This window comes from Lagopus leucura, unplaced genomic scaffold (assembly GCF_019238085.1).
Source record: "Lagopus leucura isolate 7727_CA_CO unplaced genomic scaffold, USGS_WTPT01 Super-Scaffold_760, whole genome shotgun sequence".
Taxonomy (NCBI): domain Eukaryota; kingdom Metazoa; phylum Chordata; class Aves; order Galliformes; family Phasianidae; genus Lagopus; species Lagopus leucura.
The window spans coordinates 14,155,862-14,181,149 of NW_024962257.1; the positions used below are offsets into that span (position 1 = coordinate 14,155,862).

Sequence of the window (25,288 nt, forward strand, 5' to 3'; positions counted from 1 at the left end):
TTAGCTGAACCCTTTTGCCTGCAAGGGCTTTCTTTGTCCTTAGCGAAATTAAGATCAAATCTGAACATCCCTCTCAATTATGCTTCACAAGCTGAAAAGGGTTCTGCTTGACCTGGGATGGAAACATATGTACACTCAGAATCTTTTTTAATAAAGGAGGTTTTTCAGAAGGCACCTGTTTTTTAAAGCTAAAAACACCTTATGTCGATCAAACAGAAGTAGGGCAGTTTTCATGAAGAGCTTAAAGCAGCTGTTGGCACCTCTGTTGTGTGTCTGTGGTATGTTGTGTCCCTGGGCTCCTTTTCTCACACTGGCCTTTTCCTGTCCTTAGCTTCAGCCGTCTGTTCAGTTCCTCCTCAAGTCCCCCACCAGCAAAGAGGACCTACCCATCTGTGAACATCCACTACAAGTCTCCAACCACAGCAGGGTTCAGCCAGCGACGCAGTCACACCATGTGCCAGATCTCCTCTGGCAGCCGCACCCTGGAGTTCTTCCCTGAGGAGTGAGTTACGTGCTGTGTCCCAAGCCAGGTCCCCCAACTTTTTCTTCAAACAAGCTGTTTTCCACTGGAAAAAAAACCACGCACATTTGTGTGTGGTGTTAACTCATTGATTACTGCGTGGATAGGCTCAGCAAAGTGGCAGCAGTTTTGTTCTCTGAAAGTACGACTGCTGTGATTTTCTGGGCTGTGATGGTTCATATCAGCAGAGACCACTTTTGGCCTCAGGGTTTGCCTCAGCCCTGGTTGTGCCCTGCTGTTTGCACATCATGTGAGAAAATGAAGCAGGGCTTCTGTGGCAGTGTGTGGCAGCACTGGGCAATGGGCTGGGGACAGTCTTGCCCAACCCCATCAGCCAACACGTCAAGTGAAGACAAGTTCTCTCAACAGCACATTTCTTTTTCAATATTTGGTTTTCATTTTCCTTTAAAAGAGCCTCTAAATACTGCTACTGCAGCACTTTCTCTCTGTCCTTTATTTCTCTGACATGAGGGGAAAAAAATCTTCAGTTCTGTACGTAATTTCAGGATGGATATGTTCTACAACTACAAGGTGGTACAGTTTTGTATGTGCTGTGTTTGTGTGGAAGGGCTTTGGAGAATGTGATGATAAACTACAACATGTAGTGTCTGCAGTATGAAGTTTTGACTGCAAAGCCAGTAAACCAGCTGTACAGAGATTTTCTGTAGGTAAAAAATATCTTTAGGAGGGTGAATTTGTATTTTATAAATGCCCACTGCTTTTCTTCCATTCATCTTATCTGGCTACCATACTGCAGCCGTTGTGTGGTTTCTGAGGGCATTTTAATACTACATAAAGTGCTGTGGCTAACAGCTGCTAGAAGCTGTTTTCTCCTCCTCTCTCCAAAGGAAGAAGCACGTGCTAAGAAATGTTTTGTCTTAGGAGTTTGTTTTAAGTATATTTTTAAAGCTTGAAATTACATTTTAAATATAATAATTGAAGTATAGTTGAACTATAATTTTTGAAGTATAATAAGTTTGATGGGATTTATTTGAAGAATGTGTGTCATTCCGTGTGTGGAGTTTGGCCTGGATCTTTTTGCTGCTGTTGTTCATACCTTGGAATGATTATTTAAAAACCTATTGAAAGCTGGAACTGATACTCAAACAAATCTTGTTTATATGAAAACACATCCCAAGAGCTGACTGATGTTTTGTCTTACCTTTGCCAAAGCTGAATTCATTGTGTTGAAACCAGCAGTTTCAAAAGCAATTAGTGCATATTTTCCCTGTCAGCAAAGTTTAAAATGGATGTAAAAATAAATAGTTGAATACAACAGAGGAGAGAAGAGATCAAAACACATTCCTCATGGAGACATTAGGTCAGGAAACTGTAACAGCTAAGCAGAAATGGATAGAATCTCATAGCTAGTCATATGGAAGGTGGATGCTGTGTCCAAAGGGCTCATGGAACATTGAAGTGGAGATGATCACAGTTTGGTCTGGTGCATCTTTCAGGTTACAAGGCATTGGAGATTAGGGCTGCTGAGGGCTGTCTGCTTCAAAACAGTTTTTCTCTCATTTCCTGCATCTCCTTTTCTCCCTGTGCAAAGACGGACCGAAGCTGCTTTGCACTCTTAGACTCTGCCTGAATTTGTACTGCCCTGTTAAGGGACAGCTGCCCGTGTTCTTAACCCTAGGCTGAGAAGTAACGCTGTTGCTTCTCTCCTCAGTGACTGCACGTCCTCGGCACGCCGCGAGCAGAAGCGGGAGCAGTACCGCCAGGTCCGGGAGCACGTGCGGAACGATGATGGGCGGCTGCAGGCCTGCGGCTGGAGCCTCCCTGCCAAGTACAAGCAGGTAGGTACCATGCCCAGAGAGACAGGGGGTGCAGACTTCATCCCTCGCACTGAAACTCTGAAGACCTGGCTCTCCCTGTGGTAACCTTAGCCGTAATTGTTAAATATTCCAGTTGAGGTATTGTGTATGTGGTAATTTTCTGTGTGATAATTGCAAGCACAGAGTAAATGAATTTTTTTCTGTATCTCCACCAAAGTCAACAGGAGATAATTTTTCTTTTTGAAGGTACTGAAAGAACCTAGGCTAGAACTACAGCAGCTGCTCTTTGTCCATCTTGTTTTCATTTCCTTCGTTATTGAGTTTCAACATCAGCTATTTTATTTACGAGAACTCTACTGATTGTTCAGTTTAAAAGCCAAATGCAGTACAGTTTGTTCCCCATTCTCTTCTTTAGTTAAACAAACAAAAAACAGTCATCAGTCTCATTTGTTGGCCTGTGGCTCGTATAACTCTGGTCAGAAATCACCTGAGAAGAGTGCGGTGGAATTGAATGCATTTCAGGCTATGATGGAAAAGAATGCCAGTGTTCTGCCTCTGCACAGGGAGTGAACTCCAACAAAACCTTTGTCTTTCAGCAGCGCAGTGTACAGCCTTGGCTGGCCGTACCTGGGACACCGTACCATGGGGAGAGAGATGGTCTCTCAAGTTCCCATCCCTGTGGGGAGGGACATTTTCATACATGATGTCAGATGAAGCAACAGCTGCTATTGGCAAGCACCTCTGAAGCAGAAGCTTGGTCTGCCCTGTTGGTCAGAGCTCTGACAGTGCCATGGCCTGGTGTTTATGCCCTGGTACTGTCTTTTCTGTTTTCTCTTTCCCACAGCTGAGCCCCAATGGTGGTCAGGAAGATACTCGCATGAAAAATGTCCCTGTGCCTGTATATTGTCGCCCACTTGTAGAGAAGGACCCAACCATGAAGGTATGTTGCATGACATTTCAGTACAGAAAGGGGCATGGAATAAGCAGAATTTATTTGCAAACTATGCAATTTTTATGACAGTCTGCATTTTTTTCATTTCAAATGTTATCTTCTGCTTCTTTTTTGGAAATAGTAGTTTCTAGTATATGTGGGGAAAAGTACCTCTTGTACATAATTATCAGTTGATTCTCAGTGCCAGGTCCCACATCTGTCTTACTTTTTTGGGGTTTTTTTTTTGAGGCATCTCTTCCATAATATCAACAATTTAATACTTAGGAATAAGGCTTTTGGTAAGTCTCATACAGGTATAATACAAAGCAATGTAAAAATTCATGAAAAGGAGCAGGTGAAAACAAAAACACATTTCATCACCCTTCCTTTGAGTTCCACCATTGATCAGGAATCACTGATTACAGGCCAAAATTAGCTAAGGGAGTCTTTTGGGAAGCTGTATCTATCAATACTGGAACATTTTCAGTAGAATTGCAATTAAGAATAAATGATCCTCTTTCTGTATGTAGCACATCTGTCTGCGGTAACTAGTTGTTTCCAAATAAGCAGTCTGTCATTAACTTCACCAAGATTTTGAGCTGATTTTTAGACATCAAGCTTTGGTTGAGTTCAGTGCTTCTTACTGTACCCCAAACTAGTTAGAAACAGCTGCCATGTCCTGCTTGCTTTGCTGCGCTACCTTAGGAACACCAGAGTCAGACGGGGGATGTTTCAGAAGCCTGTTTCAGTTACGTGCCTGATTTTTATATTTATTTTCTTTAAACGTTAGTCACGTCTATTAAAAATCATAATGGTTTTCACAAGGTTGCAGAGATCCTTTTTCTTATCTCCATTTAGTCTGACTGGGTCTCCTAGCAGAAATCAGCAATCACCTGTTGTTTTTTCCACCTTGGTGTTTCAGGTGTTGGGTATGTGTGCTAAGCAGCATGGGCTTACAATTCCATTTCTGTTGTTTAGCTCTGGTGTGCAGCTGGAGTCAATCTCACTGGATGGAGACCATTGGAGCAGGAGGCTGGGAATGGGCAGAAACTGGATCCTGGACGGGATCCTCTTACCTGCGATCGGGAAGTGGAGGGTGAGAACAACAAAAGTAACCATACATCTCCTGAAAAGAAAAAGGTCAGATTTTTTTTTTTCTTCAGTGTTATTTCTCATTCCATCTCTTACATTCCTTGTCTCTCTGACTGTCTTTGCATTATGTAATGCTCTGGGTGAAGTCTTGTACTGTCGCTACTGCTGTAGTCATTCAGAGGCATTGGCTATTTGGGAAGTTTGGGGTTCTCTTACAAACTCTTGTGAAATTTATTTATATATAATAATAATAATAATAAAATCATAAATCATTTGGGGTGGAATTTTCAACTGTCAGTTTTTGGAACATTTGGAATTTTGAAAAAAAATTCTAATAGTGATAGATAAGGACTGATGAAGTTGCTAGGAAGACTAGAGAGTCCTCATCTCTATAAATGAAAAAAGAAAACCAAGCAAAACCAAACAGCAAAGAATGCTTCAAGAAGAACATAGACATAGCGAAGTTCGTGAGTTCATTTGGTTCATAAATTGAAGTTCTTGAGATTTTATTACAGCTCTGTTTTTTCAAATGTTGTCTTAAGTGTTTTTTAAGACCTACTTACAGAGTACAGATATTTATACAGATACAACAGATACAACATTTTCTCCTTCCTGGTTTGTGGACTTTGTCACAGCTGTCTCTCACTGTGTGTGATCAGATTGCTTATGCTGACAGCTTGAGCACATCTCAGCTTCATGGTATTCTGTCTAAAGTGAATGTTCAGTGATATTAGTCAGATAGCTCAGAAATTAATGGCTGAGTTCCCCTAGCCCTAGGAGCCATACAGGCTTTTGGCTGCTCTTCCAGATACAAGTGCAGCAATGTGAAGAAAAGTTGCATTGCTTCTGTTGCACCAGCTAGGAGGAGAGCGAGATCTTTGGAACTGGTGTTGTGATCTTTGCCAAGCAGGAATATGCTCGGTCTGATCTGAGGGGAGCACTGATTCTGCCTTATGTTTGCTCTCCTGAAGGCAAAGGAGTTCCATGAAATGGATGCCACATCCAGTCGTGTCTGGATCCTCACCAGTACCCTGTCAACAAGTAAAGTTGTAATCATTGATGCCAATCAGCCTGGCACAGTGGTGGACCAGTTCACTGTCTGCAATGCTCATGTGCTCTGCATCTCCAGCATCCCTGGTAAGTAATGTTCCACTACTGGCTATGGTCTGCACAAGGTCACAACTTGCTCAGCTAAGGAGTGACAAGTGTAGCATCTTCACTTCAGAGTTGGCCTTTGGAAGCTGCTGCATTCTGTAATTGTCCCTCAAAAGCATAACTCCAGAGCTTGCCTTCTTCTAAGTGGAATCTTGTGGAGATTCTTCACTTCTGAGCATTTAGTAAGTGATTCCTTTGGCATGCAAAGGATGACTCTTGGGGAGAAGAGTGAGCCTTGCTCAGGTTTGGAGGGCTCTGTAGCTGGTGTGATAGTTGACAATGGAATGAGGGGATTCACTACAGTGTTGGCTGGTGCTGTGGTCCCTCCCTGGGGCTTGTGAACCCTGAGTACCAGCATCCAACCATACGGTGACCTCAGGACTACTGGGATGTGTAGGTTGGCAGTGACTGCTAGATTTATGGGAGAATCTGTTCTTTGCCCTTCAGCGGCCAGTGAGAGTGATTATCCTCCAGGAGAGATCTTTCTGGAGGGCGATGTAAATCCTGAAGAGTCATCTGGAACAGATGGTGTCTTGGCAGGAATCACTCTGGTGGGCTGTGCAACTCGCTGCAATGTGCCACGAAGCAACTGTTCCTCGCGTGGTGACACACCTGTGCTGGACAAAGGACAGAGTGAGTTTTGGATATAAAGCCTAATGGCAGCCTTTAATAGCTAGTTCCATGTGACCTTATGGTCTTACAGCTGCATCCTTCTCCCCTGGCTTAACTGTTCCAGAGATTTCAAGACGTTTCTTAATGCAGTACATGATATCCAAAGCCGTTTGGTACTTTTTCCTTTAGAGCCATCCTTTTCTGAGTGATCCACAGCCTAGCTGTGGGGTTAGTATAACAGAATATTTTGAGCAAGTGATGTTAACTCTCCTAAATCCTGTTCTAATTGCTTTTTCCTCTCAACCATGTCTTCTAGTCATGTAAGCTTAGATGATAGTGTAATAAAGCTCTTGCTGATTATGTACTGCTGATTACATACTACTGATTACCCACTACTGTGGGTAGCCTTGGAGAACTCTTGATATTCTATTAAACTCAGGTGGTGCCTCACTGGAAAACTGCCTCTGTTTTCCTCCCAGAGCAGCTGACGCTCTGGAGGAGCTTCTGTCTGCGATGCAGTCTTTGGGTTTGATTATAATTTACAAATAAGGATGAAGTGAAAGAAATGAGAACAGGATTTCTTTCTGGCTAGCTTTCAGCCTGGTCCCCCTGCTCTTTGTGCACCTCACACTGTTCTTTGTCACCTAGGTGAAGTGGCTGCTGTCTGCAATGGGAAGATCAACCAATCTCAGTCTACAGAGGAAGCAACAGAAGCTACAGAGGTGCCAGAGAATGGTACAAGTGAGACAGAGCCCATTCAAGCCCGTTCTGGACCCCTCACAGAGCACGTATTTACGGACCCAGTCCCTGCACAGGCACCTCTTCGTCAGAACGGGTAGGCTGTCTGGGCCAACGTGTCCCTTCAGTTACTACCAGGTCTGTTTTCATAAGCTGCTTATGAGAACAAGCCTGATCTTCTCATAAAGTGTCAAACTTTTTTCAGTTTTGTGTCCAGGTAGTATTTCAGATGGAATGATGAGGGGAGGAAGAAATAAAATAAATGCAGTTCAGGCAGCAGCAGATTGTGTCAGCTGTTGAAGAGCAATTATTTGATCTCTTGATGATAATTTAGACAGATCTTCCAAAATACACAGGCACTTAATGTTCTTACCAAAGGGGCTTTTGATCCCCTTTTGATATGTGATCATTTGTTTATTCCAGCAGTAACTCTGGATGTCTGTAAAGATAATGAAGAAAGCATAGTAGTAACTCTGGATGTCTGTAAAGATAATGAAGAAAGCATAGTCAGTGCCCCAGAATTCTTAATGTGCCTAATACGATGGTTTGAGGGTTCTGAGTGGTTTCTGTTGGAGCTGGAAATGAGCACAAATTGTTGGAGAAAATTACTTCCAAACACTAAGTTAATTTTGTTGGCCATAAAGTAATGGCTGTTTGTTTTGGCAGGGGATGGGAAAGGAAATTTTGAATATTAGGGAGTCAAGGAACTGAAAAACACTGAGGGGAGGGATGTGTTGTGTGTGTACAAGTGCCTTTATCTGCTTGTGCAGTGCCAGCCTGTGAGTGCAGGTGAGCATTCTGTGCATTACAGTTAAAGGCCTCTAACCACCTTCCTTTGCCCTTTAAGAGAGAATGGGCAGCTGAAAACAGAGTCAAGCACAGCACTGCCAGATCAGGAGCTGAATGGGGATGCTGCTGGGACGTGCACCAGTGCTGCACCCACCATGTGGCTGGGAGCACAGAATGGCTGGTAGGTTCCCCTTAGGCAGATTCTCTGCCTCGGTTGTCCTCTGGCCTCCACTTTTCATGTACTTACGCATCTAGTTTGCTTTTTATTTCTAAAGTAGGTATTCATTACTGTTTCTGAGTCCTCAGCTCATAATGGGTGCTGTAACTTCACCTAACTGTGCACACTCCTGTCCTACCAGAAGAAATAATTCAGGCCTGGTTAGTGTGAAGATGAGTGGCCTTGCTGCTAACCCTCCCTGATTTGTCCTTTATCCCAGGCTTTACGTGCACTCTGCTGTATCGAACTGGAAGAAGTGTCTGCACTCGATAAAGCTAAAGGACTCCGTGCTGAGTCTAGTGTAAGTACACACACCAAGGGACACTGAAGGAGGATGCTCAGTGCCTAAGCAGTGTCTTCCATGGGGGTGGTAGTTCTTTGTCAGTCATCTTTTTTCTTACTCTTAAGTGCGTTGATTTATCAGGAAAGTTTTCCTGGGCTTCCTGCTGAGTCACTTTCCTGTACAGTTGCACACATGAGCCAATACAATGAATAAGGAAGGTACTACAATGTATTTATAGTATCAGGTGGAAACAAGTGGGAAGGAGAAGAGGAAGACTCGAGAAGGGTAGTTATTAGGGTGGAATTTGTTGAAATTGATGGAGTTGATAGTGTGAAAGAGAAGTTAAACTCAGCAGGAAATTGTTCGATGATTTGACTACACACAAGGTAGGAGATTGGACTCTGAGCCCTTATAGGCCGTGCCAGCAAGTCTAAAACTGAATGGAAATTCTAGGAAAAACATAAGAATAGTTTGCCTGGATATTGGAAAGGATCTGTTAAGTCCTTTGTTTCCACAGAGTTTTTTTTAATGGTTTTTATTGTCCTGTGATTTCAGGCATGTGAAGGGAAGGGTCCTTGTTGCTCTGGCAGATGGAACACTGGCCATATTCCACCGAGGAGAAGGTAAGGATTAGTGTAATAAAATTAAAACAAGCTGGTCAAGACTGTGGCAGTTATTTAAACAGTATTCCAAGTCAAGAAAGAAAAAGTGCTGGATTGCCAGAGTACAAACGCTTGGTTAAAATGCATAGCTTTTATATACCTTTAATGCACCCCTGATCCAGAAAATCTCCAGACATCTCCTTGTAAGTTGGAGCATATTCCAACATTGTTTGCTGAGGTTTTCTGAAAAGAAGAAAGAAAGTGTAAAAATGCTATGTAGTACAGGAGGAAGGAATGCAGCATGCCTAGGAGCACATACACTGTGCAGTTGCTTGAAGCATGTTTGATGAGATTAATGCATTTGGGCCATAACCAGTATTACTGGGCATTCACAAATCAGCTGTACAGTTCGTGTGAAGGGAGCTCCCAGCAGCTCCGGGAGGCAGTGCCTGAGCAGATCATCTGTGCAGTGCAGGGCAGTTAGAGTCTGTGTTGGTAGTGGAATTGGTTTCTGTGGATGCAGAAGGATGGAGCTAGGATTTTCTGGAAGCCTGAAAGTCCCAAATAGATGGAGCTTTCACATTGCACCTGGCCAGTTCTTCTTGTGATAAAGAAAAGATGTCTGAGTAAAAATATCTTGAAATGAGAGGACTAGGGCACATACTAAGGCACGTCAGTTTGTGCCTTAGTCCTCTCATTTCAAGAGATTTTTTTGAATTCTGTGTTTCTTGTCCTCTTCGCTGTTGTAGATTTTGTTTCCTTATAACTTCAGCAGTTCCTGAGCTGTGCTCATACAACTCAGAGGAATTTGCAAATTGTGAATAATATTTGCTTATAAAGAATTTATTTATCAGGTGTTCATTGGGTGACAGTTTATCAACCAGATATTCTGGTTTTGTGCAATGTAATTTTCGATTCAGGCTTTTTCATGAATGTGAGCCTGACCATTGACACACTCTGAATGTTCCCATCAGAAATATGGTAATGCTCCATCACCTAGAGGCAAAACACAGAACCTACCCGATGAGTTAGAAAGTAAGAACAAGAGAACAGGTATCTGATTCCTTATCCTGGATTTGACACTCCACAGAAATCGTGTTATCTGTGTGTGCAGTGGGACAGCCTCACCATGAAGAACTGTGTGCTCCATTTCCTTTAAGTTTCCACAGAGTCTTGTTAGTTTGTCTGTCTTCCCCTTCTGATTTTGTTGTACTTGTTAAGGAAGACTGTTCATTTCATTACCATAAAAGGATCTGTAAATTAGCCTGAGCTGGAGAGCTTTTAGCCTACCAAAGTAAGCTTTGTCATGTGTCTGCTAACTGTAAGGCTGTGTCTGAAGCAGTAACATGTGCTGATGGGAGTTCACAGACATAAGCAAGATCAGCTTTTAAGGATCAGCTAGGCCTTGTATACCTAGATATAAATGGAATGATAGAAATGTATCTTTCTGCACTTGTTTTTCACCCCAGATCGTCAGTGGGATCTCAGTAATTACCACCTAATGGACCTTGGTCACACTCACCATTCTATCCGCTGCATGGCTGTTGTGTATGACAGAGTCTGGTGTGGCTACAAGAACAAAATCCATGTTATTCAACCTAAGACAATGCAGATTGAGGTAAGAGAGGAAATGTGTGCAGGTATGCATACAGATACTTGTATCTATTCTTCTGTTTTCTGCTGCAGAGCGTGGAAACACAGAACTTACTTGTCGGTATTGACTGCAATGAAAACTATCAGACTGCCAGTTGGGGTTATCTTCAGACCCAGTCTGCCAGGGAGGTGTTTATTCCTTCCTCCTTTGGCAGAGATTAAATCTTGCAAAAAGTCTGAAATGAGCACTGTCTTTGCCTTTGTTAGTGAGACCCTGGGCTCACATGCTGTACAAACATGCCTGTGCATTACAGCTGCAGTCTAAGACTTCTCCATCTGTAGGCATTGTGGCATGAAGGAAGAACAAGTCAGTGAGCCCAAGTGGTTCCACTTGCCTAATTAAAAAAAATAAATACTCAGACCCTTTTGGTTGAAAGATTTGTTTCGTACAGTGGAGTTCATGCAACCGTGCTTAACAGTGTGCGCAATAATTTACCTGTAGAGAGAAGTGTTGAAGCTACAGTTCACATCAGTGAGTGAAGGCAGCTTGCTGATGTTCAGTATTTCTTTGGAGCTGCTGGTGTCTAAATGATTTTGCTCCCAAAGTGGCATGCAAAGACTGTCATATTCTCTGTGGAGCCACAAGTCTGCCCATGAAACTCATTTGATAGAGCATCATCTGTACCCTATATTGAACTTCTGAGGTCATGTGGCATTTTGTCCGAGGCCTTTGAAACCCAAACAAGCAATCTCTGTTAAGGAAAATATATAGAATATATGAATAGATATAGGAACATATGTATAGATAATTGGAAAAGCTTTTGTGAACTTGCATTGCTCTACTTATGTGTCAATTCAGAAGTCCTTTGATGCCCACCCTCGGCGTGAGAGCCAGGTGCGACAGCTGGCGTGGATTGGAGATGGAGTGTGGGTTTCCATCCGCCTGGATTCCACCCTGAGGCTTTACCATGCCCACAGCCATCAACATCTGCAGGACGTTGACATTGAGCCTTATGTCAGCAAGATGCTAGGTGAGGCAGTAGGGATCGCCTCTCAATGGTCTGTTGCTTACTGAGATCAGAGAGAAATGAAAAATCATTAGCAGACATTGCCCAAAAGTCATACAGATTGCTGATGCTCCCATTCCCATGCGTGCTTACAGGTACTGGAAAATTGGGCTTCTCATTTGTACGGATTACAGCCCTGCTCATTGCTGGCAATCGTCTCTGGGTAGGAACAGGGAACGGCGTTGTCATCTCCATTCCACTGACTGAGAGTAAGTGACATTTATCAGAGACTTTTCTGTGCCCCCCTGAAAAGAGCAGTGAATTGGTGATTTCTGGCAGATGGCTTTGGTGGGCCAATACTTTCTGGACATTTTTACTCTGAACTTGACAAGGTGTTCTGAGAGAAGAGTGCTGAGTGTGAATGACCCAGGCCTCGATTTAACTTTTCCTTAGTTATGTAATTAAGTGTTCAGCTGAATGGATTTAACCTGTTTAAAGCCAAATAGTGATTTATTGTTGTTCATTTTCAATTCAGTTGAAGGCATGTTTCTCTTGGGCACCATTGTCGTCTCTCCTCTCTGTACAGCCTTCTCTTTTGAGGGTGACCTTGACAGAGCAGACTGATGTGAACTGATTCTGTACCTACTGGGAAGCCAGAGAAACAGAGTTGGGAATTGTAGCAAGTCTCCAAAAGGGGGAGGCTGTGGCATGAGAAGTCACCAGGAAGATCTCCCTGGAAATTTTTATCTGGTGTGGAGATGCTCAGATGTCTATGAGAATATTTTGCAGAAATTGACCTTAGAAAAAGCTTCATTTTCTCAAATTAGAGTTCAGTTTTTATTAGTCAAGTAGAAATCAGCATCCTAAGACAAGTCCAGTAGCAGCAGTTGTTGAAAGGCACACCTCCAGCACTGGAAATTTAATTGAAGCTCTCAGTAAGCCTGTTCTGTACCTGCCAGTCATCATCAGATTTTTCGTGGTGGAAGGTCTGTTTCAAAATATAACAAGGAGTAGGACTTGAGGCTGACTGCAGCTCCTTTCAGTGGAAAGCAGCGATACGTACGTGTTCTCATCAGTGCTGACAGGAAAGCTGAGAAACAAATGGCTCTTGGGTAAAAGGGGCAAACCTGTTGCAGCCCTTCTGGAAGTCAGAGTTGAAGTTGTTTCCTCTAAGGCTACTGGAGCTGAACCCCCCTTGGGACTGATGCTGTTGTCATAATTCCAGTTTCAGCTTGTTCCCTGCTATAAACCAGTCGCATTACCTTTTGGTGTTTCTTTAAAAATGTGGTAAGCTGTAAACCTTCACTAGAAGCTTTAGCAATAGATCTTTGTGACCAAGCACCTTCATCTGTCTCAGATACTTCGTTTGTCTTTGTGATATAACAGTAAAATGAGCAAGAACAGTGTTGGTATAAACGAATTGAGCCCGTAGCTCATGTGGTTTCTCCAAATATATACATTTCTGTTGCTATCTGAATTTTCTCCCAGTAATCACCTTTTTCTTCTCTCCCATCCTTCCTGTCTCTTCCCGTGCCCCTTTGTGTTCCCACTCCTTGCCTCTACCTAGCTGTAGTCCTCCACCGAGGCCAACTCCTTGGGCTCCGGGGTAAGTCCATTGCCTCCTTCCTTCAGCTTTCACTTCTGCAGCTGCTCGCCTTTGCAGTCACTTTCCTGCCCTTCCATCCTGCCATTCAGCTCTCCCCATCCATTTTTCCTCATCTCTTTCATTTTAAGTCAGTCAAGTGAGAAAAGTGTCTGGAGACAATAATGTGAAAATGATCATTTCCTACGGTCTGAAACATTTTCATCCATCTCATCAGCCACCCCTCTGCTTTTTGTGTCAAGTACCTTACTGTATAGTACTATACAGTACTGCCTTTCTGGTAGGCCAGGTCTGAGTTGGAGACTGTGAGGATTTATTCATTCAGCTCCAGAAGCAGGAGCACACTGTTCTTCTGAGGTCATCCTTGGTCATCCTTGGTTTTCCGAGGCTGCGTCTCAAATCAGTTTCCAGGCCAGTGGTAGGAAGGGCTGTGACACCTGCCAGCTGCAGGAAGTCAGCCAACGCTTAAAAGAAGAACTTGGATGAATACTGAGAATTGTTTGTTTGTGTCACTTAAAGCAAGGTCTGAGCTTGCTGTTCAGATTTATACTTGCCTCAGCCTTTTTAGAGACAGAAAGTGTTTTTTCTCATTGTTAAGATGCTCCTGTCCAGAAACATTACTGGTGCATCTCTCTTCCTTTTAAAGCCTCTGGTAGTGATCACTATGAGAAGCCAGATGCTGAGCTGGAAGAGCCTTGTCTACTGGGCCTCAGCCAGTTCTGTCTGCCCTCAGTAAGCCAAAGCACAGAGGTGCAGAAAGCAAAGCTTTCATCTCAGGGATCTTCCCCCAGCACACACTGATTCTCATTCCTCCATCCAAATATTTGTACTTACCCCAGCGTCCCATTGCAAATGTGCTAGGTAAGAACCTCCTTTGTTCCTGAGCCTCTTAATAACTGGAAACCAGCCCAAGCCAACATACAGAGCTACAGATAGTAAATAAGCAGTTCATTTTGCTCTGTAAGTAAACAGGAAGTGAATACTTTCTGATTTTAGTACGGTTTGTTTTACTGATGCAGAAGGAAAGCATTTCCTGTCCTCATCTCTGAGAACTGCTTTCATCCCTGGTGAATGGAAGCTTTCCCACCTCGAAAGCACAGGCCTGAAAGATGCATGCCTCTGAGCTCACCTTGAGGTCCTTGGGCGCTGTGGATGTTGGACATCTTTTGATGTTCATTGTTTGAGTAGCTGATCTTCTAAATCAAGGACTAAGGAAGGCGCTGGCTCCACTGCTCTGACACTTGCTGGGCTGAGAGGCCTTTGCCAGACACAGAGGCTGCTGAAAGCAGCTTGGCGTGAGCAAAGGACTTGATTTGGAAGCAACTTCAGTTCCCAAAATAGCAGTAGTTCTCCAGTTCTGGTATGGGAGACTAGAGCCTTGATTGTGTCTCAGTTATAGTGGATACATTTGCCTACATTGCTAAGTCCCAAAGGCTGATCACTAGGACAGTAAGTGACTTCTGAAGGCTGGACAGGATTGTTCCTGGAGAAGAGACCTTTAGTGGTGCACCCCAGAGGCCTTGTCTTGTGTGCCCTAGAGTCACTCTTGTCCACCACCACCAGGGAAGTGTGCGTCATTAACAGCCAAATAAAAAAAAGTAGTTTGTTACTGTGAGTGGGTTTAATCAGCCTAACAGAGAGGGACCCGAACCTGCTATAGTCCTACATTATAGGGATGGGATGCCATCTAGGGGGACCCAGACAGGCTGAGCAGTGCACTCAGGAGAACCTCATGAGGTTCAACAAGTCTGAGTGCAAAAGGTCTGCACCTGGGTCCAGGCAACATCCACTACCAATACAAGCTGGGGGATGAAAGGATGGAGCACAGCCGTGCTGAAAAGGACCTGGGGGTACTGGTGGGTGACAGCAGGACAGTCCAGAAAGCCAACTGTATCCTGGGCTGCATCCAAAGCTGTGTGGCCAGCAAGTCAAGGGAGCTCAGCGCTGTGAGAACTCATGGAGCTCTGCATCCCGATGGGGAGTCCTCAGTACAGAGAGACATGGACCTGTTAGAGCACATCAGAAATGATCCAAGAGATGGAACGCCTCTCCTGTAAAGACAGGCTGAGAGCTGGGGCTGTGCAGCATGGACAAGAGAAGGCTGTGAGGTGACCTGAGAGTGGCCTTCACTACTGAGAGTATCTGAAGGGGAGCTACAGGAAGGAAGGGGACAGACTCTTTAGCAGGGTCTGTGGTGATAGAGCAAGGGGAAATGGTTTCAAGCTCAAAGAGGGTAGATTTAAGTTGGGTAAAAGGAAAAAGTATTTTACAGTGATGGTGGTGAGGCACTGAACAGATTGCCCAGAGATGTGGTGGATTCCCCATCTCTGGAGATTTGCAAGACCAGGCTGGATCATGCCCTGGACAACCTGATCTAACTGTGTTGTCCTTGTGCATTGCAGGGGAGTTGGATGAGATGACCTTTTAAATTTCCCTTTCAACTCTAACGATCCTATGAATTACATAATTCTGGGCTCAGTTCTAGGGCCTGTTCTATTCAATATTTTATCAGTGGTCTGGTTATAGGACTGAAGTGCATCCTCAGCACGTGATGGCACTCAGCTAGGAGGTGCTTTTGACTCCTCAGAGGGTTGAGAAACCTTGCAGAGGGCTCCAGATAGATAGAGCATTGGGCAAGGAGCAACAGCATGAAGTTCAGCAAAGGAAAATGCTGTGTTCTGCACCCAGGATGGAGCAATGCTGGACACAAGCAGAGCATGGGAGATAAGTAGCTGAAGAGCAGCTCAGCAAAAAGGGATCTAAATGGTGACAGCAGGCTCAGTGGGAGCCAACAGGGTGCCTTGGCACTAAGAGAGCAAACTGCATTTTGGAGTCTGTTGGGTCACAGCATGGCTGGCAGGTCAAAAGAGGTGATTCTTCTGCTGTACTTAGTATTGGTGTGGCCTCACCTTGAATATTTGGTGTAGTTCAGGGCTCCACAATATAAAAAGGATGGTGCTTGAAAGCATTCAGACGAGGGCAACAAAGCTGGTAATGGAACTGGGAGGCATGTCTTTGAGGAGAGGCTGAGGGCAACCTGGAGAACAGGAGGCTGGGGGTGACCTCTCTGCTCTGCACTCCCTGAGCAGGGGAAGCAAGGGAGGTGCTGTGCTCTGTGCTTGGAAGCCAAAGACAGCATGTGTAGGAGCAGCCCAGAGCTGTGCCAGGGAAGTTCAGACTGGGAATCAGGAAGAATCTCTTTACCATGAGGGTAGGGCAGCACTGGAACTTCCTAGAGAGGCAAGTGCTGCCGCCTGCCTGTCTGTTCATGAGATGTTGGACTGTGTATTGAGATGCCCTCAATGAAATGCTTTAAGTTTTGATTAGCCCCGAAGCAGACAGTTGGAGTAGGTGATCTTTGAAGGTCCACCCAGCTGAACCATTTTATTCTATAAGACCTTTTAAGAGATTTGAATCCATAAAGGTTTTCCTTCACGGCTCAAGAGTTTTTTTTTTGATTGTGCCCCTCCTGTAAATGGGGCCAAAACTATGACTAACAATGTTCCTTCTCCTGTCCATAGCCAACAAGACCTCACCCACCTCCGGAGAGGGCAGCCGCTCTGGCGGGGTCATCCACGTGTATGGTGATGACAACAGTGACAAATCTGCCAGCAGTTTTATTCCCTACTGCTCCATGGCTCAGGCACAGCTCTGTTTCCATGGTCACCGTGATGCTGTCAAGTTCTTTGTCTCTGTGCCTGGTAAGGATGAGCACAGCCCTTCCTTATTGAGGGTCTGTTAGCACTGTCCATTCTGAGGCAGGAGCTTAGGCTGACCTGCAGCAGAAGGCTGCCAGTTTCTGGCACTTGGAGATCCTGTGACTCAGAGACTGGTAGCTCAAACTGCGGTGTCTTTGAGATTTCACCAGCAGAAGGAACTGGCCTGCTCAGTCGTGTTTGTCTCTCAGAGTGCCTGAGGGCTGAGCAATGGCACTGATGGCACCTCTGTCCTGTCCCAGGCAACGTCCTAGCAACTTTGAATGGGAGCGTGTTGGACAGCCCCTCGGAGAACCCCAGCACAGCAGCCACAGAGACCGAGGGGCAGAAGCTGAAGAATGTCCTGGTGCTGAGTGGAGGAGAAGGGTACATTGATTTCCGGATCGGTGAGTGCCTGCAGTGGGGGGTGTGGAATTGGAAGGGGTGCAAGGGAACAATTTGTGAAGGAGAGGGATCACTGCTGTGGGAAAAGAAATCTGAAAAGCAAGGCTGTTTTTCTCCTACCTCCCGCTGTCGTGGCAGATAGCAAGTATTTTCCTTCCACAGCACGAAACTGCCAAACCTTCCCCCTGCCTGTGCCTGCAGTGCTGTGCAATCATCATTAATGGCCTTGGAAAAATAAAAACATCTGTGCCATTGGCTGCAAACGCTGCTGTCCCACTGGAGTCACCTGTGCTGTTCTGAGGCACTCTGTTGTAAACATTGGCTTCCCCAAATGGGAGATGGTTTTCCCTTTAGCTGGAGACAGTTTGTTCCATTCACAGAAGCCTAGTTCAGAAAAGCACCATGCTGTTATTTCTCCAGGCATGCAGGGAGGTCTTGGCTCCTGCTGCCTGTCGTCAGACTGTGAAGACTGTAGCACAAATATTCACCTCCTCTGAACAATTTCAGGGCAGTGTAGCTTGGGATTTTCTTTCCAGCCTTTTTTACTCTGCTTTCTGTCTTCAGGGGATGGAGAAGATGATGAGACAGAGGAGAATGCAGGAGATGCCACCCAGGTGAAGCCAGTACTTTCTAAGGCAGAAAGGAGCCACATTATTGTGTGGCAGGTATCCTATATCCCAGAGTGAGAATTTCTCCTTTCCTACCAATGTAAGTGTCCCTGTTCCCACCTGAATGCCACGATGTACATACAGAACGCCTGCATTATACCTACTGCTGGAAACCGACCCCAGACAACTGCAGCGGCTCCTGCCTCAGACTGTGACCCCTTTGTAACCTCTGAACTTGCAGCTTTCATCTTGGGCCCATGAGCTTTCTGCGTGGTTGGATTATTATTGTTCTGCTCTGGAGCTGGCGTCTACAAGGAGAGAAATGGCAGCGCGTTGATAAAAGTGAAGCTTGGAGCCAGAGCTGTGCAAAAGCTTTGCCTGGGGCTGGGGAGCTGGACAGGTGGTGGGTCTGGTTCTCCAGCAGGATGCCTTGCTCCCATCTGCATGAGAAGTAGTGCAGCACCCTGGCATCCCCGCCAAAGCAGCGATGGAGGATCACAACTCCTACAGCACCCCAGAAGAAATCCTTCCTTGTTCACCAGTGGACTTTCCACCTTATCCACTATGTGCACCTGAGCATAGAATAATATCCCACAGACTGACAGCAGCCAGGTCCAAGGAGCCTTCAATAGAAAGGAATGTCGAGGTTGGGAAGCGCTTCTGCTGTTTGGCTGGAGAAGGTGGCAGGGCTGTTAGTGGGGGGAACACATCCTCCACACTTGCAGATGGAAAGTCTCCCTCCTCTTCTGCTGCTTTTGTCATAGCAGTAGTGTGCTGGGTGACTGCATGTGTCCAGAGGGGATTGTTTGGTAGCCTCAGGTGGGTGACAGATGGTTGATTGTGGAGGCCGTGGGGCCTTTCAAAACTATTAACAAAGAAGTACTGGAACCCTGTTATTTTAAAGGGGGAAAAGGCAGTGATATTTTAACTCCCTTCTCTAAAAAAAAAAAAAAAAAAAGTCAAGCAGGAAAGAATTGAGTTCATTCGTTTTGTGAGCCTGAAAGCTTTAGGAGAAAGTTATCTCTACATAGGATTTACTGGCTTTTAAAATAGAGGCAGTGGCAGATAATGTTCGTCTGCTGTGAATTCTGCATTAACACACTGAGATTACTTCGACTCATCAGGATCCCATCCTGCTGGGAACTGCTGGCATCCTGCTGGAAGGAGGTGGCTGTTTTCCTTTAAACAGTGGCTGTCAGGTTAGGAAAGACTGTGTAGGTGCAGTCAAGGTGTACAGGCTGTGTCTTGCCTGAGGTCATGCAGATAAGGGAATTGAGGCCAGATCTCCCAGCTCCTTTTACTCAGCATCACAAGCACTGATTGAATTGGTTAGTGAGTGGTTTGAAAAGCTGGATCTCTGTTACTCCTCTAAAGAATGACAGCCTCTGAGAGAAATTCTGACTGCGCTCCTTGTGCAAGCTGCGTGTCCTGCTTGTAGGAGAAGCAGCCGAAAACGCAGCCAGAGAGAACAGTTTTAAGCTCCATATTGAAAGTGTGGCAGCTCCAGATGTAGAGGCAGTGGTTTGTTTTCCCCTTCTAACAGTTGCAGCAGTTCCTTCCTCTACAAAGAGCTGTTAGCAATGAATTTAGAAGATCCTGGTGGCTGTCTTGTTGGTTTCCTGAGCTGTGCAGCACTGTGGATCTCCCAAGGATGTCCACCTCCATCTCTGAGGAACAAGACCTGTGCTGCTTGTCATGGTCCAGGCTGCTCCCAAGCCTTGTGGTCTGCAGCTGTTTGTGTGCTGCAGGAACACAGCATTCACTGGGGAAGTTTTAACACCTGTCCTCATTCAGCAACCCTGAAATGGTCTTTGGATGCTCAGTTCAGAAAAGGCTGGGGCACACAGTTCCCATCCAGGGAGGCAAGAAGACATACACAGGGTGCAGAGGCCTCAGCCATCAAAGTATGTGGCCACGGTGCTGCCCACACTGCCTGAGCAGCTGGTGATGTGAGGACCCACACTGCTCCTTGCAGAGGTAGGAAGCTAGCTGGACTGTATCTTCAATCCAGGATCTGTGGCTTGCATTTGGCTGACTCTGCAAGCAGCCATTCATGTAGAGGAGAATATTTGAGAGGAGACATCTCACCTGGGGCAGCGCTCACTCATCCCCAGAATGCTTTCTTCTAGAACAGGCTCTCTGGGTCACAGCACAGGGTGCAGTAACAGATGTTGAGACAGCAGATTCCACAGATATCTAACAGTTAGAGCCAGGAAAATGGCATACTTTGGTGTCATTTAAAGGCAAATGCAATTCTTTAGGCATGTCAAACCTTCAGCGTGAAAATACAGGATTGCAACGTTCTTACCTCTTACAATTTGTTCTCTATCTGGTTTTAGCAGTAAAAGTGACAATATTCAGTCTTCTGTCACCCACTGGTCCATGGCAACATGAGGAAACCACTCTTGGGCCTCTGCCAGCAGGTTCCTTCCCAGTTTGGTGCTTGGTTTCCTCCAGGAGAAGCACATGTGTCGGAGGGGTGGCTCCAGCTCAGCCTCTGCTATCAGCTCCTGTTGGGATGTGGTGGCTGCTGGGCAGCAAGGTGAGAACTGACTGGCTTCAACACACTTCCCTGTCATATCTCCACTGTGATGTATGTAAAGTATCTTGTATGTTACAAAAGGATTTTAAAAAGTGTCTTAAGGCCTGTAAACTCCGCTGTTTGGTCTGAAGATGGCATTCTGTAAAGAGACCGCTGTATGAATACGTTCCCATGCTTTTTTCCCTACGCTATCAAACAACAAACCATATCTGTTCTGTATGTAATAAATGTGTTAACATCAGCAAGTGCCAGTAGGTCTTGTTGCTGGAAAGGTCACTGGGATTTCCGCTCAGCCTTTAGGAACATCACGACACTTAAAATGGTGGGAATGGCTCCCGTTCAGCAGCTAGCAAGAGATGAGACGCGTGTTCCTCACTGTCTGAGGAGGTGCTGGTCCTGCAAGACACTGCCTTTGAAGCCAGTGCACATTGTGGCTTCTCTCAGTGTCAGAAATAAAAGACAGAGCCTCCAGCTGCAGTCTGTCCACATGTGTCCTTATGGACCCCCTTCAGACAAGCTGTGGGGAATCTTCCATAAGTTCCCTGCCGATACCAGGTGGTCGTTGACAGTGCAATAGGAATGGTGACATTCAACACTTGATAAGGCGAGTTCAGCTGTTCCTCCCAATCCCAGCAGTATTTAGATAAGCTCATATTTATTTTGTAGAATTGAATTCATTCAAGGGGTACATACAGCAGTAATAGATAAGAGACAGAAAAGGAGTGAAAATTACTAAGATTATGAATGCTGACTCAGTCAATTACCAACTGTCAGTCTTTATGTTGAACTGCATTGAGCAGCTACTGCTGTCTTCCTAGACAACTTTAATTGCATGATGAGCTCCTTCCTCATTAGCTGCATTGCCTGCATCCTAAGAGCGTGCACGTAAAATTGCAAATAGCAGCAGTGACACAAGTAGTTTGGTGCAGCACCCTGAGAACAGAGCACTTCGCTCATGCACTTGGTGCTAACTGCTGTGCTCACTGTAGCTTAAATAGGCCATCCCCATCTGCTGCCCTTATAGACCTGGGGGAGAGCCCACAGCATTATGGAAAAAAGTGGCCAAGCCTTGCAGATCTGAAGTGACTTCTGTGGTGTGCTGGGAGCTGTAAACCAGCTCTGGGAGAGGAACCTGGAGCAGGAGATCTGGCTGCCCAGGAGCTGTGTGCTCTAAGCAGAAAGGTGATGAAGCAGAAGGGTTCCTCAAGGACACCCTGCCAGGGGTCAGCCGGCAGCCCTGTAGACCTGCCCTGCAGCTCCTGCAGGAGCCATACAGGAGACCTGAGCCCCTCATCTCAGGAGCTGTGTCCACAACGTGGCAGGGCATGGGGCCACCAAGCAGTGATCCTGGGCTGCCGGCAGAACCTCAAAAGCCGGGTTTGGAAGCAGGTCCCATCCCATCTGTTTCTGCTCCTGCCCGGGCTCCCTGTCCATGCCCTGGGCCTGACCCATTTCTTGCTTTGTCTCTGGCTGTTGGTGGATGCTCTGCTGCTGCGGGCTGCCTGGAGGAGGGCACCACAAGTGCTGGCTGCTCAGCCAGGTCAAGCAGGGCTGAGGATAGGATTGCTCCTTCTGAACCCAGAGCTACTTTCTTTCCCCATCCCACTCCTCCCTTCTCCTCCCTCCTCGGTGCTGTGCTGTTTCTGTAGCACCTCCATCATGACTAAGGATGAGCTGCAGCTGGACGTCTCAGCCCATGGCAGCGTTAATGCATTATCAGCACTCTGGACTTGCCTCCTATGGATGCTCCCACTGCTTCAAAGCCCTTCTGAACCCTACAGCCTTCCACAGCACAGGAGCAAGAGCCCAGTGCTTCCCAACTATTATAGCTTATAGGACCAGCTGTTAACCCACGTGAAAGCCCTCATCCATGTTAAGCCTTCATGAGCCTTTGGTGAGGAAACCTGTGAAGGACAGGTAGCTGTTGACCTGTTTGCTCTGCCTGCTGACAGCCTTTCTGGCAGCTGCAGCCAAACTACCTTGCGTCATCGAGGCCTGCCATGCAGACAGAGGGCACAGAGTCACATTTTTGCTTTCCTTCAGTAAATCCCTTTGGGCAACTTGTGATTTTAGGATGCCGCTGCAAATGCAACAGCAATTCTCAGACAGAAGTGCCAAATGGTGAACTGCAAGGAGCTGAATAGCTCTTGTGACTCCTCCACGCACAACCAAACTGGAACCCCTCACCACAATGGTTCCTGACACTGCACCGAAGCCACAACCATTGGGAGAAGAAATGAAAACGTAAGCTCTGCACTAAGAAGATGCATTTTTGTAACTTTCACCACAGTGTGCTGCACCAGAACAAGTGATATTTTGCAACTGGCTTCAAATAGTAACAGCTAATCCTGTATACCTTCCGTGATCAGAATTAAAATGATTCCTCTCATCTCCTGACAGCCATTGCTGGGAATCATGCTCAGAATCCAGAGTTCAGCTGTGTTCCTGCCATGCTGTTCATTGCAGCTTTATGTCAGTAAACGAGATGAGACTGCACTGGTAAGAGGAATGTGATGCTCTACCTGTATTGCAAAGGCTAAGTTTGGACCCCCAGCAAACCATCATGCTGAGCTCCAGGCACTGAATAAATAAACCACCCCCCAAAGAACAGATTTTCTTAGAAATATGCTCTGGAAATAAGAAATCATTTATTTTGGCTCTGTGAAATAATGTCATACTTAACTTAGTAATTTTTCCATGATGTAGAACTTACTTAAACTGCTTCAGAAATGTTCTTTAAAAACTCCTAGATTCTCAGGCTGTAAATGAAACTGTGCTCCCAAGCACTGTAGCTGGATGACAGAAGCTCTAAGTTCAGAGAATATACAGTGAATCTGAGACCAAAGTTATGAGGGGAAAAAAATAAAATCCAAATGCATCTTCATCTCTAATTTCAGATGAGATTACCATACAGTCCAGGGGAGAAAACAAGGTCAAGTGGATATCAACTGGACACTCTGTACCACAGTAGGCAAGGGGGGCTTCAGTAAGGTGATGTTCTGCCAATACAAAGCAAGAGCGTGTGGGAAGCTCAGGACACAGAGCAGGACATTACAAGGATGTCCCTGTAGCATTTTTCTTTGCAGCCTTAAGGTGAAAGGTCCTCTGCAGGTCAATCATTGGCTCCTCTGTGATCTCTTTCCCCTCTTTCTGCCACTGAGCGAGGATCATGGCTCGGAGCAAAGGTGGGTATGGGAGGTACCGACAGCTCTCCTCTGGCACGGGGGTAAATTTCTTGAAGGCCTCCTCCTCGTGCTTGGGCACCATTCGCCAGTCATGATACATGACTTTGTCAATCTCTCTGTCTTCTTCTTCAGTTTTACCTGATAAAAGATGAATGTTAGCGGACAATGCTCTCAGCAACAGATTCTCTCCAGACACTGTAGCAAGTGTCAGCTCTCCTGTGCCACAGATACTGAAAGAAGCAACAGTAAAGGAAATTTTCAAAAGATCATATGATATCCTCACTGCTATACTATGGGATCCCACTTCAGTCCTTGGAAATCTGACCAGGAACAGACTGAAAAGACACGTGCTAGCTGCTCCATACTGTGCAGAGGTCATGACTTGTCATGCAAGGAGTCACCTCTCCCTCTGCCTTAGTTTCCATGGCAAAGAACGAGAGCAATGCATCTCCACACCGTGAAGTTCAATGACAAAAATACTCAACAACTTTAAAAACTTTGAACGAGAAGTGTTTCAAAAACTCTAACAGACCAGATTTATAAACCTAGTGTGAAGCAGCTTAAAAATTGGAAAATTCAAACATGCAACTCTAAGAGTTACTTTACAGTCCTATCCAGAAGCCACGCCGCCACCACTGCTGCTCCACCGATGACTCTACCTGGCACATCCCCGCGTGCTCAGCACACGCTTTGCATTCCAGGTCTACAAGCAGCCCATCACCTCAGCCCTCAGCGCAGGGCCCGAGCTCCGCGTTACGGCTTCCCCATAACGTCCCTTACGGAGGCGTTCCGGGAGCGCCGGACCGCGGCATTTGGTACCAATGGCCGGGAGCCGCTTTGCTCAGCCCCCGCCCCTCCCGGGAGGCCTTACCTCGGAACGTCAGCCGGCCCCAGGCCCTGCCGTGGTCCATGCCCTGCAGTGAAGATCACGGAGGCTCAGGGCCGCAACGGCGCGGCTCCCCGCAGCCCCGCAGCCCCCCGCCCCGCGCCGTCGTTACCTCGGCCGTGTAGTCTGCGCGGACCTTGGTGATGACCCAGTAGCAGGGCTCATCGTGCGCCCACAGCCAGGACTTGCGGGTGACCACGCGGCCCACACCGAACAGCGGCAGGCGGCACAGCAGCGAGAACAGCCGCTGCTCGCGCCGGACGTCCTCCCAGGCCAGCACCGGCAGCCGCTTCTGCGTCAGCGGCCGTCTCATGGTCTCGTAGTCCAGAGCGAAGCGCTGTGAATCCCGCGGCCGCTCCTTCAGCGCTCGATACTCGCGCACCTTCTTGGCCATGGCGGCGATCGGGCGATACAGCTTCTTGCGGGCCATGGCGCCGACTGGAAGCCGCCTCAGGCCCCGCCCCCGGAAGTAGGACTGCCCCCGCTCCAGTCCACTGCCTCCCCCCGCAGCTTCCGGCGCTCCCCGGAAGTCGCCCCGGCTCCAGGCCCCGTCCCCGGAAGCAGGCCCCGCCCCGCCCGCAGGAAATCACCCACCGCGATGTTCCGCGGCGCCCTTTAGTCAGGCGTACAGACGCCAGCTTTTGTCAGCCAGCAGGCGGGAGCGATATGCGTAGGACAGGGAGCAGAGGAGGGGGGCACAGGATGGATGCAATAAAACTCAGCTTTAAGTGCCGTTAATGCCTTTAGAACATCCAATGCTGTCCTCACGTGCTGCATCTCCTGCAAGGAGCGCGGAGCTGGAACGGGGCAGACATGTCCGCTTAAATCCACAAATGCCACTTTGGAATGAGATACTCAGCCTCAGTCCACCCAGCAATGGAAGCGGCTTTAAGCCAAAAGAGGGGCAGTCAGGTCCCATGACGGATTTTCTCTGAAGGGCGGTGAGGCGCCGGCGCTCACAGAGCAGCAGCCGCCCCAACCCAGGCGGTACCCGAACGCGACGGGCGCCGCAGCGGCAGCCACACCCCGGGGGAGCGGCGCTGACAG

The 25,288-nt window shown here is 46.6% G+C and overlaps 2 protein-coding genes across 23 annotated transcripts in view; one reads left to right on the forward strand and one right to left on the reverse strand.

Annotated features, from left to right (window-relative positions):
• MAPK8IP3 (mitogen-activated protein kinase 8 interacting protein 3) overlaps positions 1-20,411 on the forward strand; it is a 73,613-nt gene extending 53,202 nt beyond the window's left edge. For 18 of the 22 annotated variants that reach the window (XM_042864819.1, XM_042864821.1, XM_042864823.1 and 15 more), the window contains 17 exons: positions 332-502; positions 2,193-2,319; positions 3,143-3,238; positions 4,208-4,369; positions 5,293-5,458; positions 5,924-6,109; positions 6,737-6,923; positions 7,674-7,796; positions 8,053-8,133; positions 8,671-8,738; positions 10,187-10,335; positions 11,170-11,341; positions 11,473-11,586; positions 12,885-12,923; positions 16,442-16,621; positions 16,879-17,022; positions 17,585-20,411. In XM_042864819.1, coding sequence (XP_042720753.1) covers positions 332-502; positions 2,193-2,319; positions 3,143-3,238; positions 4,208-4,369; positions 5,293-5,458; positions 5,924-6,109; positions 6,737-6,923; positions 7,674-7,796; positions 8,053-8,133; positions 8,671-8,738; positions 10,187-10,335; positions 11,170-11,341; positions 11,473-11,586; positions 12,885-12,923; positions 16,442-16,621; positions 16,879-17,022; positions 17,585-17,706 — 2,287 coding nt within the window. In that variant the 3' untranslated portion in view covers positions 17,707-20,411. The remainder of the gene's footprint in view (positions 1-331; positions 503-2,192; positions 2,320-3,142; positions 3,239-4,207; positions 4,370-5,292; positions 5,459-5,923; positions 6,110-6,736; positions 6,924-7,673; positions 7,797-8,052; positions 8,134-8,670; positions 8,739-10,186; positions 10,336-11,169; positions 11,342-11,472; positions 11,587-12,884; positions 12,924-16,441; positions 16,622-16,878; positions 17,023-17,584) is intronic. The other 4 variants (XM_042864825.1, XM_042864841.1, XM_042864842.1 and 1 more) reach the window with 2 other exon arrangements.
• A 2,388-nt stretch (positions 20,412-22,799) lies between these two features.
• Positions 22,800-24,709, reverse strand: MRPS34 (mitochondrial ribosomal protein S34). The gene is made up of 3 exons (XM_042864843.1): positions 24,354-24,709; positions 24,227-24,269; positions 22,800-23,493 (listed from the first exon to the last, which is right to left on the reverse strand). The coding sequence occupies exons 1-3, from the start codon at positions 24,669-24,671 to the stop codon at positions 23,222-23,224; spliced, it is 633 nt and encodes a 210-aa protein (XP_042720777.1). The 5' UTR covers positions 24,672-24,709; the 3' UTR covers positions 22,800-23,221.
• Positions 24,710-25,288: the final 579 nt, after the last annotated feature.

Excerpts from the sequence above, each read along its gene's own strand:
- MRPS34 (XM_042864843.1), bottom strand. The coding sequence starts at position 24,671 with ATGGCCCGCAAGAAGCTGTATCGCCCGATCGCCGCCATGGCCAAGAAG. Across the intron at positions 24,270-24,353 it reads GCGCAGACTACACGGCCGAG|GGCATGGACCACGGCAGGGC; the intron begins GTAACGACGGCG and ends TCTTCACTGCAG. Across the intron at positions 23,494-24,226 it reads GGGCCGGCTGACGTTCCGAG|GTAAAACTGAAGAAGAAGAC; the intron begins GTAAGGCCTCCC and ends ATCTTTTATCAG.